The 17188-nt window shown below is 45.1% G+C and overlaps 1 protein-coding gene across 1 annotated transcript in view; it reads left to right on the top strand.

Annotated features, from left to right (window-relative positions):
• Nucleotides 1–17188, top strand: part of RBFOX1 (RNA binding fox-1 homolog 1) — a 1962586-nt gene that overhangs the window by 263111 nt on the left and 1682287 nt on the right. Inside the window, exon 4 of the mRNA XM_032460724.1 lies at nt 11746–11805. Coding sequence (XP_032316615.1) covers nt 11746–11805 — 60 coding nt within the window. The remainder of the gene's footprint in view (nt 1–11745; nt 11806–17188) is intronic.

Consider the following 17188-nt stretch of genomic DNA (forward strand, 5'->3'; position numbering starts at 1 on the left):
AGGAAGACAGGGAAGGGCTGCTCTGGACTCATATTTGCATTTTTCGACAAAAAAGAAAATAGTACTTAAGCATGAGTCTGCTTAAAAATGCTGCCAATTCAGCCTGAGCACTTTTTACATGTCAGGGACTGTGCTAGATTCCAGGAGGAACTGAAATACAGCTAATACCCAGGCCCCACCTCGAGCAGTTTGTACTCATTAGGGAGAATAGACCATTTGCATGATTCAATACACTCAGCACATAGGTAGTGACACCTTCTGTGTGCCAGTGGGGACTGCTCTGGGAGTAGAAAAAGCAGCGTCCATGGGACACAGATAGGACACAGTTCTTGGGGGGAGACAATTATCCACTTAATAATTATGCAAATAATGCAAATAACTAATGCAAATTAGTAATCACAAGCTTTAGGAAGGGCCAGGGATGTACCTGATGCTACAAGGGTGTATCACAGGGGATACTTACCTGATGTGGCACATCACAGAAGGCTTCCTGGAGGAGGTGATGTTTGGACTGTGGCCTAAAGGATGTGTAGGAGTTCAACAGCAAACACAACTGGATAGCTTTCCAAGCGAGGGTGACAATAGGTATAGCTGGAGCTCAGAGAGGGAGAGGGTCAAGGGTGGAGGAAGAAGATGAAGAAGGGAGCCGAGGGGCAGACCATACACAAGTCCTTTTTGTCCCTTGTAGGGCATTTGAACTTGATCTAGGAACAGAGAGAAGCACCAAGAGGTAGGAGCAACGTGAGCCTTAAGAAAGGAAGCGAGGACGCTCTAGTGTAGATTGGTAAGTGTAGTTGAAAGCAAAACTGAGACACTCATTTGGGGTCTGTGCACGAGGCCAGGATTGCATTTAAGCAGCAGTTGTTGTGAACAGAAGGTGGCTTCTAATTGCAGTTGTTCGGCATCGAATCCACATTCAAACTTGCAATTATTTCACTGTTAAAAGAGCTGACGGTTCCCTCTTCTGCAGGGAGGCAGTCTCGAGGGAGCCGTAATCCTGGGGACTTGGCTTACACCCCGCCTCCCCCGAACCCCAGCCTACACTCCCACCAAGCTGTTCTTGTTGGCCAGTGGTGGAGGCAAACTGCTCGTGGGCCACGGGGTAGAGCTGGGCTGAGGAGGGGGAGGGGCAGCCCTAGCAAGGACTCTGCGTGCACCCAGAGCAGCCAAATGCAAGGAGGCAGTGACAACAGCTTAGTAAAATCAGTCTCACCTTCCACATGGCATTGACTGGAGTCAGCAGAAAGCATTGATGCTACCACGTAATGAGGGATTGATAAGCTATTATGGTCCCCGCCCTCCTTAAAGATGATGAAACCAAGACAGAGAGACACACCCTCCATGGTCACATGTCAAAGTGAGAGCAGAGCTGGGACTCGAACCCAGGCCTGTCTGGTTCCAAAGCATAACATCTTTACCTCTCCGCCGTGCAGTGTCATAGGTGGGCCTGGGAATTTCCCAGAAGAGGCAGTTGCCAGTTAGGCCCCAAGTGCCTCTTGGGTGATGCAAAGGAAAGGAGAGTGGGAGCTGTGGTCCGACAGGCTCTGTCCCATATCAGCTAAGTGCTCATGTAGCCAAGCAAACTTGGGCAACTCGCTTACCCTCTCTGAGCCTTGTTGATAAGATGAGCTAATAGCAATAATATTGATAGTCACACTTATTAAGCACGTGCCAGGTGCTATTCTCAGACCTTTACACCTGGTGACTCAGTTAGTCTCACAGCAATCCTCTGGAAGGAAATGAAAGGCACAGAGAGGTTATATAACACGCCCAAGGTCACACAGGTAGGGAGAAGTCCAGCTTGGCTCCTGAGTCTCATAGGTTGTTCTAGAGATCAAAGGATATGGTTCATGCAGAGTTCTTGCTGCAGAATGCCACACACACAGCAAAAGCCAATACATAGACTAGGGACATCCAGGAATGTTATTTAGCCATTCTGGGCCTCAATTTCCTCTCTGTGAAATGACATTGATAACAGCTATGATCATCTCATTGACTAGCCTCTTGTGATGAGGGCTGTCGTCCCTGTTCTAGATGGGGAAGCTGAGGCTCAGGGAAATGGAGACAGCTATTCAAGGTCATGCATCCACTCAAAGGCACAGCAGGGTGCTTGAACGACAGCCGACTCTCTTAACCTCTGCAACGTAGTGATTCTCAAGCTGGTGCCCTCTTCCTTTGTGGGGACTTGCCTCCAGGATTGGCTGAGAGATCTCAGGTTGCCCCAGGCATCTCTGGTTCCACTGGGTCCGGTCCATGTCCCTCTAATCAGCCTGCCCAGTACTCCGTGCTCCAGCTGTCCCATTTCTGCACAAATGGCCCATGATGTCGTGCGGGTTACTGACAATGTCTCTCCCAGGAACCCTGAAGAAATCCTGGGCAGATTGGATAAAAAGCCCTTGTCAGACATCCTAATTTTAGTGTTCTCCCTCATGATTCCTTTCAGGAAGTATTTATTTAACACTTCACTTATTTTGCCATTCCCCCTGACTTCATTTTGCAAAAGCTCCTGTAATAACCCACGTCTCCTTCATGAGCCCCCCCAGCTGCTCTTGTCCTTGGGAAAACTTGAGTTCTGTGTTCAGTGTCTCGAGCCAGAAATATGTCTGAGTTTCCTCTTGCATCACTAACGCCCTCCTTCATCTCCACGCAGCATCTCCCAGCGTTTTTGCTGGGACTTCTGTATGTCCCATCTCCCCTCATCTCATTAGATATTGTTGCCCATGTGCCAGTGGACACTTTTCATGCCATAAGTTTCCTCACAAGGGCACGGTGATGAAGCGTTGCTTCTCTCCCAGACTAGTTTTTATCATTCCTCTCCAGCTTCTGTTCTCCAAACTCTCCCCTCTCACAGCAGCATGAACAGGTGGCTGTTGTCTCCTGGCTGTCAGGTACCCTTGGGCGTCAGAGGCTGTCCCTGCACCACGGATGGACGAGAGGAGGGGCTGCCGTCGACTGCATCTCACTCGCTTACATGAGACTGAAATTCCCCTCGTGCTGCAGGGACCCCAGTTCTGCTCTTGCTCGTGCTTGTTTCTTAATTCAGTGAGTCGGTAACTCTATTAGACATTCCTGATATAAACCCTATTAATTTTAATGTTTTTTGAGATGAATAGAGGAGAGAGCTTCTCTTGATTGTATGGATGTATGTAGAAGTGTGGTTTTATATATTTATTTCCATTTGAAAGAAATATGGTCAAGGCAGTGCAAAGAGACACAGATGTCTGGGTCTGTTGGATTTTTTGGGGGGGTCTTATTTTAAAAAAAAGGTAAAAAATTACATAACATAAAGTTAATCATTTCAAAGTGAACAATTTGATGACATTTAGCACATTCATAGTCATTCACAATATTTTGCCAATATCATCTCTTTTCTAGCTCTAAAATATATTCAGCTCCTCCCCAAAAAACCTCTATCCATTTAGCTCCCCCCAGCCCCTCAAAACCCATAGTTTCCTTTCTGTCTCTAAAGATTTGCCTATTCTGGACATCTCATATCAATGGAATCATACACTATGTGGCCTTTGTATCTGGCTTATTTCATTTAGAGTATTTCCAAAGTTCACCCTTGTTGTGGCATTAATTAGAATTTCATTTCTTTTTATGGCTGAATAATATTCCATTGCATGGATAGACTATGTCTTTTTATCCATTCATTCCTTGATGAACATATGGGTTGTTCCCACCTTTTGGCTCTATTCGTGATTTTTAAACTTTGCAGACATTGTCCGGGATCCATGGCTGCCCTCTGTGCTTAACTGGTTTTTTCCTTTGTGAATGTCCCATGTCTTGACTCAGTTTCCTCTCCCTGGAGGGAGCAGTTGGAGGTTTAGGAGCTGCCATGGTGAATGAAAACTATAGGATCTCCTAGTTGGGAATCTGGCTCTGCTACCTGCACATGTCCTGCCACCCCATGGGGTGAACTTGACTCTGCAAAGGACAGGCCCTCTGGAATCACCAGAGCATCTCCTCTGGACTTAGACCCACAGTTCACAGCCTGGTAGAACCTCGTCATCACCTGGGAGGTTTAAGAATTACCCAAACTCCTGCTTCACCTCCAGAGAGCCTGGCTTGATTTGTGTGGGCTCGGGTTCTGACATTTTTTTGTTTGTCTGTAGAAAGGGTTGAATAGTGGCCCCTAAAACACATGTCCAGATCCTAACCTTCTGAGGGAGCCAGGATAGAAAGCTCCGAGAAGGTGCTATGACATTGCCCCATTGGTTGCTTATCTGTAACAGACATGACCAGCTGCTTTACTGTAAGACATTTTTCAGAAGTGACCAGACAGCCCCAATATCTGCCAATGATCTATCTGATAAGGGACCTGTATCTAGAATGTAAAAAGAACTCTTACAACTCAGTTATATACAGATAACCCAGTTTAAAAATGGGCAAAAGATCAGGATAGATAATTCTCCAAAGAAGATGCACAAATGGCCAACAAGCATATGAAAATATGTCCAACATCGTCAGTCATCAGGGAGATGCAAATCAAAACTGCACTAAGACATCTCTTCATACCCACTAGGTTGGCTGTAATCAAAGACACAGGTAATAACAAGTGTTGATGAGAATGTGGAGAAATCGGAACCCTCATGCACTGTTGATGGGAATGTAAAATGGTGCAGCTGCTTTGGAAAACAGTTAAACCATATGACCATTATGTTTTGCCATATGAGTTACCATATGACCCAGCAATTCTTCTCCTAGGTGTATACCCAAGAGAGTTGAAACATATGTCCTCATAAAAACCTGTACACAAATGTTGTTTATAGCAGCATTACTCACAATAGCCAAAAGGTAGAAACAACCCAAATGTCTATTAACAGATTAGTGGATAAACAAAATGTGGTCTATCCACACAACGGAATATTTTTCAGCCATAAAAAAGGAACGAAGCCAGGATACATGCTACAACTTGGATCAACCTTGACAACATTCTGCCAGTCACACAAGGCCACATACTGTAGGATTCCATTTTGTCAAAGCCAGATTGAGGTACTCCACAGAGATAAATTAGATCAGTGGGTATCAAGGGCTGGTGGGTAAGGAGGGAGAGCGGGTGATAACTAAAGGGTAAAAGGTTTCTTTTTGAGTTGACAAAAATGTTCTAAAAATGATGGTGGTGATATGTGCATACATCTGTGAATATACTAAAAACCACTGAGGGGCACACTTTAAATGAGCAAATTGAATTATATCTCAATAAAACTGTTTTTAAGGAAAGTGGCTGGGATCTGTGGCACAGAGCCCATATTTCCCTCCGGCTTCTGACAGGGGACTAGCTGTGCCTTCGTACATTGAAGCACATGGTAAATGCTCAGTTAACTGAGTGTTGTTCTTTTAGCCTTATGTCCCAGGATGTCTGGCACTTCCTCTGTAACTGCACCAGGGCTAGTGTTGTCAGATGTGGTCTGTTCAGTGTCTTTGCGACTGAGTGACATGTTTTAAGGAGACAGACCTGGATGCATCCCCATGTAAATGATGAGCAACACTCTGCAGTGTTCCCGTGACCTGGGGTGGGGGGAGGCGGTAGCTGGCAGGGTGTTTAAGTGGGAGTGACATGAACCAATTTACACTTGAAGACTATCCCTTTGGTGTAGAGAATGGACTTCAGAGGAGAGAAAGTGGAGTCAGGGACGCCCTGCTTAGTTGGAGCCACTGTGATGAATGTGATCTGACTACAGGCATGAGCATCGGGGCTGCCGCAGCAGAACAGGTGTCCCACAGGTAGAGGCGTTTCACAGGTAGAGTGCTGTGGCTTGGCAGGTAGGAATATGGGGCTGGCTTTTGCAGAAATGAAGAGAGAATGGTTTGGGGCCACCTGGATATCATGGCATCCCAGGGGCACCTGAAAGTAGTTGAAAAACCAAATCCTGACTCCGAAACCATGAGTCAGGTAAGGGCAGGACTAGGTGGGAAGATTCCTGGTGGGAGAGATCTCAGTGATGGGCCTCCTCTCTCCTGGGTCCTGGACCACCTCCAGGAAGCTGCTGACCCCATTCTGTGGCCTCTTCTTGGGTGGGTTTTGGGGTGGTGGTGGGAATTGGGGTGTGCCATGGAAGTGCCTCGTTCACCAAAGAGACTTTCCAGAGAAAGTCTCGTGGGTTCTGCAACCACCTTCTTGGGGTTCTGTGGCTTATGTGGCGCCTTATTCACCATGAGACCAGGAAAATCAAAAGGCAGTGTTTGGGGTGGGGAGGTGCAACGGCTTGGACGCAGGGGTCCCACGGTTCAGACCTGCCCTGCCTCTCCTACGTTGTGTTACCTTGGGCCAGTCTCAGCCGCTTGAGTCCAGTTTTCTCCTCCACTATGAGTATGATGGTTCTGTCTTTCTAGAAATAGGTAACATCATTACTCTCATCTTCCAGATGAAGAAACTCAGGACCTAGGAGTTAGGTATCTTGTCCAAAGTCAGGTACTCACAGATGGTATTAGGACCAGCAGTCAGACTCCAGATCCTGTTTCCTTTGTTGCTACACTGCTCTGTCTCTCTCTCTGTCTCCCCCTACCCCACATTTATAACTGGTTTATTCGAACAAGAGCTATGTACACATCTCTATGGCCTTTCATGTTTTTCTTTTCTGTATTGGAACATGTTAGTGTAGAGATGTAATCATAGTGTGTATGTAATTTGTGTCCCTTTTTTCAGGTAAGCTCACACACATTTCCATGTTTTTGTACACATCACAGATATTTTAAAGATTGTGTAACTGTCTATTGAATGATAACTTTAATGATACCGTTTGAAAACTTTTTTGCACAGGTTGCTTTTTTCTTTTGTATTCTGCTGTCTCTTGATGGAGGGTAGCTACAAAACCCTGGGCGTCTAACCTTTGACAAAGTCCACAATGGACTAGATTAAAGGGTCCTGAAAGATGACCTAGCCTTCATTTTATTTTCAGGTGTTTTTTTTTTTTTATTTATTTTTTTTAATTTTAAGTACTTTACAGATATAGATTCTGAAGCTCAGAGAGGTTAAATAACTTTCTTAGAGTCACACAGCAACTCAGCTAGACTCCTTCCTGGATCCCAATTCTACCGGAACCCCATTGCATCTCTCTTTCCATTCCCTTCCCTTGACCTGCAGAGGGTCATTTATCTGAGTCCTTTTAACTCTATCCTTCCCAAATTCACCCTCAGAACCATTGGGCCAGGGGACTAGGTTCTCCCCTGGTGCTGCCCTGACTGATGTGAAACCCAGTTTTCCATAGCTGCATGTTGATGTCTTAGACAACAGCCTAACATTTCAGAGGAGTCTGCATGTTACAAAAAAGGGCAGCAGGTGTTATTTGGGCTAAATTGACCTTGAAATTGATTTCTTTATTTTATGACTTACTGAGAGGAGATTAATACTTTTTTTTCCCCTGCAGTCTGAAACAATTTACATGGTAATAGAAGGCATAGTCAGTCAAATAAATTGCTGGAAGTGGTCGTGTTCCAAGGGAAAAAAGTACGGAGCTTACTCACATTGATTTCTTTGCCCTGGGGAGAAGCAGAGATTTTAACATCTGGGAATAGGAGCTAAATTTTATCTCACATTTTAAAAGCAGAGGGCTGAAAAGCTTAATCTGACATTTACACGGAATTCTCTAAGTTAGAGGAAACAAGGGAGCCCGAGTTCCTTGCTGAAGGTTAACCAGCATTTACTCAGAAGGGCTCTGGCGGTTTGATTTAGGGATGGCAGGTGGGGCCCGGATGACATTTTCAGAAGTTGGGCCTTGGGAAGTTGGCTGTCTCTGGAACCAGGGTGCTGAGAGGCTGATGATACAACTTTGCACCCAGGCCCCAGAGTTGTTGAGGAACCATGTGGATGGAGACCCTGGTTGCAGGTTTTTGGCTTTGCCCTGTGGCTGCCCTACCAGGGGTGGGGTTTGGTTTCAGCTGGCGTGGCAGTATGCACAATGGGGTAGCATTTCTGAGCACTTTGGGATGGATTCTGAGACTGCATCAGGGCTCAGCAGGAAAATGCTGCACTTGATTAGTACTGCCTGCCCTGGGAACAAGAGGAGTGAGTGTAGCTTGTGTGTCATATAATCGAATTTGCTGGCAAAAACCTTAACATATTCCCTCCTAATGCCAACATTCCTGCATTTGACAGGGCTATTGTCCTCAAAGGTGACCTTAAATCATTTGATACATTATGCAAGCTAAATTTTTTTCCAGAAAATATCTAGATATGAATCTCTACCCAAAAAGCTCTGCTAGTATTTCTGTATGCTATTTCCTTAAATTATTTTCTTTTCAAAATAAAATTAAAATTTTAAGGTAAAATAAAAATTTCAGTTGATAATTACAGAGTACACAATTCATGAGTCAGAAGAATGAAATTAGTGTCTCTCCTTTTCCATCCTACTCAGCCAGCTAGTTCTTCTCCCCACAATTAGGCTTTTTTTTTTTTTTTAAAGCCCAATTCTTATCTATCTTCTGGAGATTTCAGTGCATGTGATACATATGCATATATTCTTAAAACACTGAACAGATTGTGGTGTGTTATACATACCATTATACATTTTACTGTTTTTCCCCATCATTCTGTATCCAGCTACCTCATTATCTTTATTGGAGGTGTCTGGATACACCATAACTCATTTACTTCATCTCTAAATAATGGAAATTTATGTTGCTCCCAATATTTTGTAATTACAAAATTTTTACTTTAACAAATATCCTTGGCATTGGACATTTTCCACATGTGCAGACATTCTATAGCAGAGATTCCAAGAAATGGAATTGCCAGTTTAAATAGTATCAACTTTTAAAATGCTGACCAATGTATAATTCTACTATGTAACAGAATACATGTTTCTCTGCCCTCTTATGACCTCGATACTTTGTCCAACTTTTATCTTTGGCAATCTTGGTTAAAAAATAAATACATCATCTTAATTTGCATTTTGTTTGTTATGTGTGAAGTCAAGGATCTCTTAATGTCAATAATGGACACTTGCACCACCACGCCCTTTGTGAACTGGCTGTACATCTCCTTTGCTTGTTTTTTCCTTTGAATTATAACTTTTCTCCATAATATCCTTTGTTATCTTTCACTTTATGAGATTATTTTTCATGCAGAAAACTTTTTTTTTCAAAATTTTTAATTTTATGGAATCTGGGTTATAATTAGAAAGATGTTCACCACTCTGAGATGATAAAAACCTATATGATTTGGTTGAGTATATTATGTCCACAAATCAAGGAGTTATTTTAATTTTTTGCTTTGGAAAATGCAGGCTGCAGAGCTACAAGTCCAGGCAGGTACTCACACCATTCATTACAGGGTATAAAAAGGTCTGCAAGAGGTGGGAAGGGCAGAAAGAGTCTTCAGAGGAAGGAGACTGAGTTGGTGCCACCTCTGTCTTCTGGGGTGAAGGTGCCTCTGCTCATGCTAACTGATCTGAGAAGAAAGTAGGGCACAATGAGAGATAGTCAGCAGAGTAGAGCCTGGGACTCTGGGACCCCAGACCCAGACATGTAGGGAGGGGAGGCCTCTGGCTGCTGGGAGGGGGTGGGAATTGAGGAGAGGGCAGAGAGAAGGAAGAGGCTTTGCAGGGGCAGCTGGATAGGAGTTCCTCAGGTGACGAGGTTCCCAGGTAAGATCATACTGAATGCAAGTAAGTTGTCTCTTCCCAGTGGACACTATGGGAGGAATGGCTCACCTGGGGGCTTTGTCTCTTCTAATCCTCATCCTCTGGAAGGCTCTCCATTTTGGCTCAACCCTAAGTTCACCTTCCCAGAGCTAGCAGTTGTTAAGGACCCAGTGCTAGCTTTGAATGAACGTGCTTCAGACTCCTGGAGCCTGGTGATGGTTTCCATCTGTCTTGATTCCTATTCCTGAGAGAACCCATGACTGGTGCTGCTTGGGGAAGCTGTGCCTCCCTAGACTGGCTGGAAGTGGGCAGAGGGATTGGTCACCTGGCACAGCTGTGGTGGCAGGGTCCCTTTCAAAGAAAGGACCACGCAGCAGACAGGGATCCCAGGGGATCTGTAACACTTGGATCTTATCCACTGGCTGCCGTTGGGCTGCATTCATCATTCAAGCACAGCTTTTAGTTGGCTCATCTATACAACATGGGGCCAAGAAGGAAGCAACAAAAAACAGCCATTCTCAGGCCAAAGGACACCTGTCAAAGGAGAATGTGTGCACCTGTCAGAAAAATCACCCCTTTTTTTTGGCAACATCTTTCCCTTTCTCTCCCACTCAGGCTGCTGCTTTAGGCAGTCACTGGAAGGGGAGCCATGGTTTGTACTTAAGTCCATCCCCTCCTTCCTTCCTTCTTTTCTTAATTCCTTCATTCATTTCAGCAACCTGGGGGGTGGCATGAAGACCACTCTCCATGTAGAGGTAGCAGAGGTACAAATACAATTTTGATTTTCTGTTCGTCAGCTTGTTCTGTGACCCCTGACTCTGGGAAAACTGCAAAAAGGAAATGACAAGCAGTGTCCATCTTCTCTGTGCAAGTTCAGGACTATTTACAGAAATGGTGCTCTCAGGACTGTGTGAGTGGGCCCGAGTAACTGTGGCTGGTGTAGCTCTTTTTCTGTCTGTCTCTCTTCCTGTTTTTTTTTTTTTTTTTATCTCTGTCTCATTTGGTCTCTGTGTCTCTGTCTCTATCTTGATCTCTCTCATGTATGAATACATGTGCACATGCGCGCACACACACACACACACACACACACGCCTCTCTCTTTTTGCCCAGGAGGTTTAAGAGGTGACTCGAAGCAAAACCCCAATGACTTTCATTTAATGAACATTTTGAGCTTTAGGCAGTGCTGGCATCTTTTAGGGGGGCCAGCTCCCCAGTCTTGGATAGTGATTTGTCTGTAAAAGGCTCCCATGGGTTGTGTGTCATGAAGTGGATGAAGGCATCAGAGGGAGAATGCAGCCACAGTGATTAACACCCATCCACCAACATCTTGGTTCAAGCCCTGGGTCTATAGCATTGCTGCTGAGTTACCTTGGATGAGTTCTCAGCCTCTCTATGCTTCTGCACCTGTAAAGTGAGGCTGAGATTGAAACTTCCTTCTTATGTCCTTGTGAGGGTTAAAGAAAATGCACAAAGAGCACTAAGTACACAGCATCCTAGATGCTCCGTAAACGTGATCTATTGCTGGCGTGAAATAGCAGAAAGTAACAGGGCGGCTGGGTGTGGCTCTCAGGGGACCACATGTGTCCTCAGACTAGAATAGATTGTCCACACTTGGAGAAGAATCTAGACCAGCGCTGCCTAGTAGAGATGTCACAAGAACCATGTATGCAATTTAAATTTCTCTAGTAGACATATTAAAAAGTAAAAAGAAACAGATGAAATTAATTGTAATAATATATTTTACTTTAAATATTCATAATGTATTTATATATTTAAATACAATAATATACTTTATTTTAATATGTTATTAACTATTATCATTCTAACATAATCGATATAAAAATATTAATGAGATATTAATATTAATGGGACATTTTACATTCCTTTTTTTTTTCTCGTTAGTGTCTTCAAAATCCAGTGTGTAATATATACCTCCAGCACATTTCAATTCAGACTGGCCATATGTGGCTAGTGGCTGCCGTATTGGGCAGTGTGTATCTAGACCCCTTCCTGGAGATAGACAGTTGGGGGGCGGGGGACAAGTGTGCACTGTGGCTAAATGTGGTGAGGGATTCAAGGATCATGCTAAATTGGGTTACTCCAAATTAGAACTTTTTTCTCAACCGTGGTCCCCCCATCTATTTTTCTTTGTTTTTGCCAGGACTACACATCTGGAAATTCAGTGCTCCTCCCCAGTGCCAAGAACAGTTCACAAGATTCAGTAAGTAGAAGCATTTTGTGAACAGATTAGAGTTTGAAACTGCTTTTGCATCCTTTTCAGCCTCCTTGGTCACCGTCATCAATCACCGGAGTGGTTTTCACCTGAAACTGATCTTGCTGGAGACGTAACTGTGTTTGAGGGGAATAAAAGTTCTCAGGCACTTAGATAATTTCTATTAGAAACAACTGGGGCCAGAGTCTTAGCCTGCGGTACATGATATGAAAGAGGACCTCCCTCTGACAAGGGCCAGGTCTACCGGTGAGCAGATCTGGGGGAGCAGGGACTCGGGGAGGGGCCAGGGGCTAGTCTCTACTTCTTGATGTGAGGGTGGACTCCATGGTGCTGGGAAAGTGGGAAGGAAGTTTAACATTGTCTGATTGTCCCCGTGGTCAAGACTGGAATGCTTTCTGAGCTCTGTGGGGCTCTGCATTGTGGTGCTGGACTCGGGCACTTTAGGGCATGTGACTGTGGATAGTGCTAGACGTGGATTCCTGTGCAGCCCCACCTGCCATCCAGGTGTACAGTAGCAGAGACAATCCCTGCACTTACCCCTTCAGAATCACTCCTGCCCGGCCTCTCTGGTGTGTGTTATCCGTGGTGGATTCCCAAAGTGTGGTGCGCTTGTGTACTGTTGGTGACTTCAAGGGGCACATGGACTTTTATTGTTGTTGTTTTGTATTGATCATTGTGCATTTGGTTTTGTGATGATCTTCTCGTTATAGCAAACAATACTGGCTTTCCATTTATGGCAGTGATCTGACATTTCTTTAGAAAATATTTAAGTGAAAAAAAAGTGAGTTGACTTACACAAAAAATAGTATGGGAATAAGAGTATGGAAAGAAAAATAATAACATAGATAATGGCAAGGCATTGTGATACTGACAAGTGGGTGACTGAGAGTAAATTCTTTTATCAAAGATGTTCACATGGCCCTGGCAGGGTCCATGTGTGTGCTCTGTGTTTGTGATGCTTCCTTCTTATGTCCCAGTCCATGCTGATACTTGGTACAAATCTAACTCTCTAAGGTCCCACCTCTTGGCCTCTGTCTGTTTCCCCTAAAAGACTTTTGAGGCTGGGTTTTTGGCATAATAACCTCATTGCTGGATCACCTGAAAGAAATATTCATCTGAGATGCCAAGAAGAAGAGGAAGAGGAGGGAAGATGATGAGAAATGGCAATTGCACAACCAACTTTCTTGTCCCATGTTGCAGTTGACCAGATGTTTCATCTCTGTTCTAAGTTCCTCAGTGACCCCATAAGGTAAGTGCTGTCTCTATCTCATTATGTGAGTAAGGAAACCAAAACTCAAGTTAAGTGTCATGCCCCAGGGCACAGAGCCTGGACCCACCCTCTGACTCCCTCTGTCACTGGAGCACAGTCTTCTGGCTTCACCCCGAGTTTCTGAAATCATCTCCCTGTCTTGTGGATAGGAAGATGATTAAAGGAGCAGGAAAGTGTGTTAGTTATTTCTTGCCACATTAAAAAAAACTACCTTGCATATTAGTGGCTTAAAAGGGCAAAATTTTATTATCTCACAGTGCCCATGGGTCAGGATTCTGGGAGTGGCTTTGATGGGTGGTTCTGGCTCACAGTCTCTCATCTGAAGGCTTGACTGGGGCCAGAGGATCCACTGCCAAGATGGCTCTCTTAGATCCTTATTGTCAGCTGGCCTCAGTTCCTCCCTTGCGGATATCTCTGTAAGCTGCTTGAGTGTCCTTGTGACATGGCTAGTGGCTTCCCCCAGGGTGAGAAATCTAAGTAAGAGAGAGCAAGGCAGAAGCCACGATGCCTTTCATGACCTATTCTCGGGAGTCACATGCTGTCACCTCTGCTGTATTCTCCCCAGTGTACAAACCACCCCTGATGCACTTGTGGGAGGGAACCGCACACGGATGTACATACCCAGAGGAGTGATCATCGGGGGCCACTTTGGAGGTTGGCTACCACACTTTTCATAATCTTAAAATAACCGTGTCCTATAGCTCCACACAGGATTCTTGTAACCTCACACCAAGTCTATGAAAAGGAAAGGAAAGATCCAAAACCCATTTAGCAGATGGGAAATGAAGCGTGGAGCAGGAACATGACTCACCAAAGAGTCTTGCAATTGGTGGTGCAGTGCAGAAGCTTTTACAGACAAAGCATTTGGAAACGCGGGGAGGAAGCTCCCCACCTCATATGCTTATTGCCCACAGTAAGACCAGCGGTGGCTGAGGTCTCCATTTGCTGTGAGCTTAGAAGAGCAGCCCCTGGATTTTCATCTCTGTAGGGTTGGCTTGGGTATTCCTTGGCCCCCAGCTTTGCCTCATTAAGGCTCATGGGTTCTCATTACTGGAAGCGAAGATACTATCCTGCTTGTTTCCGCACTAGAGGCTGTAGAATTTTAGAGGTTTTCTGAGATTCATACTGTGAAGATCAGAAGACCCTAATCCTTCCACCCCCTTCCCCACCCTTGACTTTCAGAGTGCTCTGGTCTGGGTCCTTCTGGCTGGAATCCACAGGTCAGCCTCCCAGCCCAGTGTGTCATGGGTAGAAGCAGTCATCTGTGTGACCTCTGTTGGTGGAAGCATGTGGTGACCAACCATCCTGAGTGGCAGGTTATCTCACATGTTTCGGTGTGCAAAATATGCTCACTCTTGATCCACATAATCACTCTTCTAGGAATGTACACCTTGGGGATGATTATATGAGTGTGAGAAGCTGTGTTGTTGAGGGATGATTGTATTAGCAAAAACAATAATAAAAAGATACACCCTCAATATCCATCAATAAGGAATTGTTTAAGTAAATTGTGTGCATCCATAAAGTCCAATTCTGAGCTGCTGCTAGGATTTCATGGTGAGGATTTATGTTTATTGACTTGGAAAGATGCTCATGACATATTGTGGAGTGAGAAATACAGCATATATCATATGATTCCAATTATGTGCGATTATATTCATATATCTCCCTTTCTCTGAAAAGCAGAAAGAGATGTCAGAGAGGCAGATGGGAAATTCAATTAAATTGGTGGTTTTTGCATTTTTTTGACTCTTCAGGTTTTATTTTATTTTATTTTTACAGTGAGTGGTTGTTTTCCTTGATATAGGCATAATAATAATAATATTGATAATGACTAGTTTTGAAATTAAGCAGTGAGTTCTGGGCTATTAAGGGAGCTTTTCAGGACAGCTGATGGCATTTTAGTAGTTTCATTCTCAGTTGTCATAGAAATGCTGCATTCCCCTTGGAGGAGTGAAAATGAGGCTTACAACACTAAACCAGGGCCTGGAGATGGACTTTTTGGTCCTTGGCTGCCTCAAGAGGTAGGATGTCTCAAGCCCTGGCATCTTTCCACTGACTGCCCATGGTACCGGCAATTTCTGCACCACAATTTCTGACCCCCGATTTCCACTTTAGTGCTGCCCCCCAGGAAGGGCCTTTCCTGGTACAGCAGGTGCTGTCCACTTGCATTCAGAATAAGGAAATAATAATAATGCCTAGCATTGTTAGGCACCTAGGAAGTACCTGCCTTTGTGCTCAGTATTTCAAATGCATTATCTCATATAACCCCCAGAGGCCCCAGCGAAGGAAGAACTATCCCTACCCCCCATTTCACAGGTGAGGAAACCGAGGCTCAGAGGAGAGCAACTTACTGAGCCTCATAGCTAGTGGGTGTTGGATCTGGACCGTGAACCTAGATCAGGCTGTTTCCCTGAGCTGCACTGAGGGTAAGGCTACCTGGCTCTCTTCGGTGGTGCAGGGAGCATTTCTGGGAATATCTTAGATATGGGGTTGATTCTAGATTCAGCAGGTAAGGCAAAAACCACCCCTGGTCAAAGTTACCTGTTGAAGGTCCCATGGGAGGGGGCCAAGTTGGAGACCAGGGTTTCTGCCCCTCCATACATCTGAGACAGCCGTGCTTTCCTCGAATATTAGAACAGCCTAGAGTCTTTGCTTAGGTCCTGGACTGAAGTGGCTGTGCTGAGGTCACACACTGGATGCATGGCGTATAGCTGTCTTTAAACATCAGGTTCAGTGCAGTCAAATGGTCACCTGGTAAGAAGTGCTTGGGAAACGAGACAGATCTATATTCAATTTGAGGGTTCGCTCTAGAGTGAATGCCTCCTAAAGCAGACAGCGATGACGCTGTGCCAGCACAAGTAACATCCTACTGGCATTTTCTCTCTCTTTCTCAATTATACTAGAGACATAGTGCAGTCAAGTAGCAGAATCCACACTTCGGCTTTATTCTGCCTCATTCTGGAGCTGTATTTCATAACCCCTATACGTTTCTTTAACATAAGTATACTGTATTCATTTTCTTTGGCTACTTAAAAAAAATCACCAGAAATGTAGCCGCTTGAAACACCCGTTTATCATCTCACAATAAACATGTGGCCAGGGCCCGGGCCTGGCATGGCTGGGCCCTCTGCTCAGGGTCTCACGAGGCTGCAGTCCAGGTGTCAGCCAGGGCTGGGGTCTTGTCTGGAACTCACTGCTTGTTGGGAGAATTCAGCCCCTTGAGTATGTAGGACAGAGCTCCTAGAGACTTTCCATAGTTCCCTGCTGCCTGGCCCTCGCATAGGCAGCTTACCTTCCCAACTGAGCCAGCAGGAGATGTGTCTGTAGGGCATGCTAGCTGCAGTCTTATATCTACATGCCCTAACTCAGTCATCTGGGTGGGATCCCATCACATATGCTGTTGGTTAGAAGCAAGTCACAGATCCTGCCCACATTTTGATGGAGAGGATTATATGCTGTGTGAACAGGGGCCACCCTGGGAGTCTGTTCACCCCAGATCCTGTGCTGTAAAATTCCTGAGCTGAGTCTAACATTCTCCTTGTCTTGGGGTCAAGGGCACTGGTGTAGGGTCTTTCTGTCCAGTATCCTTCCTTCCCTTCCTCCTCTTGTTGAGGGCTCACAGGTTCCCCCAGGCACCAGCCCCCGTCAGTGCTGGACCCTCCAGCCATCCTGACCCCGGCCCTCCAGTTATCTTAACTTCCTCCCTGAGTCAGTTCTGTGGGATGATCCTTGCTACAGCCTCAGCAGCAAATGAATATTTAATGGAATGCTGCCACCTTTTGGAATTTAGCAAAAGTGATCTGTGTTGTTTAGAGGGATGGATGTGAAGCTCTGGGAAGAAATTGCAGCCCCATTCATTTCCCCTTTTACACCCACACCCACTCCCCCAGCCTTCACTTCCGCTGGGAGTTGACCAAGGTTTGATTGATGCCAGATTCCAGAAGGAAAAACAAAAGGGAGAGAGAGAGAGAGAGAGAGAGAGAGAGAGAGAGAGAGAGAGAGAGAGAGAGAAGAAAAGTGGCCATTTTCTCCTGGAGGCAGGTTTGTTGGTCATTTCTGCTCTGGCTCATAATTCCTGTGAGGCTGAAGGGCCTGTGC

Source organism: Camelus ferus, chromosome 18 (genome assembly GCF_009834535.1).
Source record: "Camelus ferus isolate YT-003-E chromosome 18, BCGSAC_Cfer_1.0, whole genome shotgun sequence".
Lineage (NCBI taxonomy): Eukaryota > Metazoa > Chordata > Mammalia > Artiodactyla > Camelidae > Camelus > Camelus ferus.